Source organism: Frankliniella occidentalis, unplaced genomic scaffold, assembly GCF_000697945.3.
Source record: "Frankliniella occidentalis isolate FOCC.00 unplaced genomic scaffold, Focc_3.1 Scaffold19, whole genome shotgun sequence".
NCBI lineage: Eukaryota > Metazoa > Arthropoda > Insecta > Thysanoptera > Thripidae > Frankliniella > Frankliniella occidentalis.
The window spans coordinates 1,716,273-1,718,342 of NW_026267149.1; the positions used below are offsets into that span (position 1 = coordinate 1,716,273).

The 2,070-nt window shown below is 58.1% G+C and overlaps 2 protein-coding genes across 7 annotated transcripts in view; one reads left to right on the plus strand and one right to left on the minus strand.

Annotated features, from left to right (window-relative positions):
- The window catches only part of LOC127748911 (uncharacterized), a 10,798-nt gene extending 8,800 nt beyond the window's left edge, over nucleotides 1-1,998 (plus strand). Inside the window, exons 13-18 of the mRNA XM_052264521.1 lie at nucleotides 55-198; nucleotides 288-511; nucleotides 611-870; nucleotides 1,019-1,313; nucleotides 1,395-1,733; nucleotides 1,921-1,998. Coding sequence (XP_052120481.1) covers nucleotides 55-198; nucleotides 288-511; nucleotides 611-870; nucleotides 1,019-1,313; nucleotides 1,395-1,733; nucleotides 1,921-1,998 — 1,340 coding nt within the window. The remainder of the gene's footprint in view (nucleotides 1-54; nucleotides 199-287; nucleotides 512-610; nucleotides 871-1,018; nucleotides 1,314-1,394; nucleotides 1,734-1,920) is intronic.
- The window catches only part of LOC113207075 (microtubule-associated protein RP/EB family member 1), a 389,806-nt gene that overhangs the window by 73,504 nt on the left and 314,232 nt on the right, over nucleotides 1-2,070 (minus strand). The gene's annotated exons all lie outside the window — the stretch shown is intronic.

The following is a 2,070-nucleotide window of genomic DNA, read 5'->3' on the forward strand; positions in this document are numbered from 1 at the left end:
CACCTGGAGCCTGCCTTTCGTGTGGTGCTGAGTGTTTCTGTGACGGTCCTACAGGCGTCGAGAGGGTCGGTGCCGATGTCCTCGCGCGGTTGGACCTGTTCCGCGAGCTTTGGACCCACGCTCCCTCCGCCGAGTGCAAGAGCGGCCTCCAGGACTTCCTGGAGGCTCGCGAGCGCCTGCTGCTGTGGGCGCTTAAAAGTGAGTCCCATGATAGCTCGCCTCGCGATGCCATCTTGTGAGAGTGGCCCTTTTCTCCTCAAACTACAACGATTTGTCGACGTTCTCAGTGCAGGAATCGTCCGTCATCCTGCCCGACGCCCTACTCTCCGGCAATATGTTCAGCCTGGGTAACTTTGATGCGTGCGCCGCGCTTCCGGCGTCCATGTTCTGCCTCCCGGACGTGGTGGTGAGGCCCGTGTCTAAAACTGGAGTGCGGGAGCACCCCGGTGACGAGATCAGCCCGTACGAACCGCCGCACGGGCAAAATGCTACGCTGTGGGATTGGTTCAAGGTGAGAAGAGCCTTCTTTTTGAATCGTCGAACAAGGGGGTAAGGGGGTGAGGATTGTGCGGTTTGGCGTTTACACACATTTGCGTGTCCGTTTGCGCAGATCTCTGGGAACCGCCGCCGCTACCGGCGCGACCTGATGCAGTGGGCCGTCTGTCTGCCCGCGGCCTGCCATCGGGACGCCGGTCCCGGGCGGCTTGGAGACGCGCTGGCCGCCTCGATCGACGGCCTGGCCAAGAAACTGGGCGTAGAGCTGCTCCTCCGCCTGAATCCCAACGACTGCACCGACTTCACCGCCCGGGGCAGTATCTTCGAGGAGTTCTTCCGCAGGCTGCAGGAGCGGCCGCTCTTCCTCTACGGCAGGTGCGGATGTCGGTGTAGAGTCGGTCCCCGTCCCCCGTGGTGGAGGCCGCCTAGTAACACATTGAGGGAGATTTAATTTTGGACCACTCTAAGAGGAGTGTAGGTGTCGCGCAACACTCACCCTCTCCCCCTTTTCTATTCCCTACAGCGTCTTCATCCTCTCCTTCCCCCTCGCGGTGCTCGTGGCCTCGGTGCGCGCGGCCTGCCGCGGGCCCGACGCTCACAGCCAGACCACCCTGGACAAGCCGAGCCTCACTTCTCCAACGTACAAACTGGACTGCTTCGCCATCCAGGCGAACTGGTGCCGCCTGCGCCGCAAGCAGCAGTCTCAAATCCACTCTATCCAGGGCCTGCGCACCATAACCATGTTCATGATCATCTTCGGACACCGGGCCATGTACCTGTTCGGCGGGCCGCTCTCCAACCCGGAGTACGTCGAGAACGTAAGTCTCCGCTGTCCTGAGCCCTTGGTCCAGCCAGCCGCTCACTCCACTCACGTCCTCATTCACGACGTCCTGTTCCAGTCGTTCACCAGGGCGCTAAAGATGTCGATCATCAACGGGACCGTGATCGTGTCCACGTTCTTCGTTATCAGCGGCTTCCTGGAGGCGCGCCTTTCCATGATCCACATCGGCAAGCTGCGCCGCTACAACCTGATGGTGGTGATGCAGCACTACGTGATCCGCTACCTGCGGCTTCTGCCGGCGCTGGCCGTGGTGCTCGCCGTGGAGGTCCTCTGGGTGGAGTTCATGGGAGACGGGCCGATGTGGGACCAGGTGGTGGGCCAGGCGTCGCGGGACTGCAAGGCCAACTGGTGGGCGCACCTACTCTTCGTCAACAACTACGTTAGCCCCGATTCGCGGGTAAGACCCCAGCTACTGGGATTCACATATAAAGTTTACCAAAAAAATACAACATAAAACTATTTTTTTAATTGGAGCAAATTTTGGAAAGTTTATATATCTTTACATTCTTCCAGATTTTGTTTTGTTTTTCTCGATTTTCGGAGCTCGAGCCGATGTCATGGCGCATTTTCTGCTCTCCCCACAGTGCATGATCCAGACGTGGTTCGCGTCCGCCGTGCTGCAGCTGTACGTGGCCACGCCTAGGGATGTATTTTTACGGTAAAATTAAAATTCGGCGGTAATTTACGTAAAATACCGTAAATTACGGTAAAATACGGTAAAATTGGTAAAATTC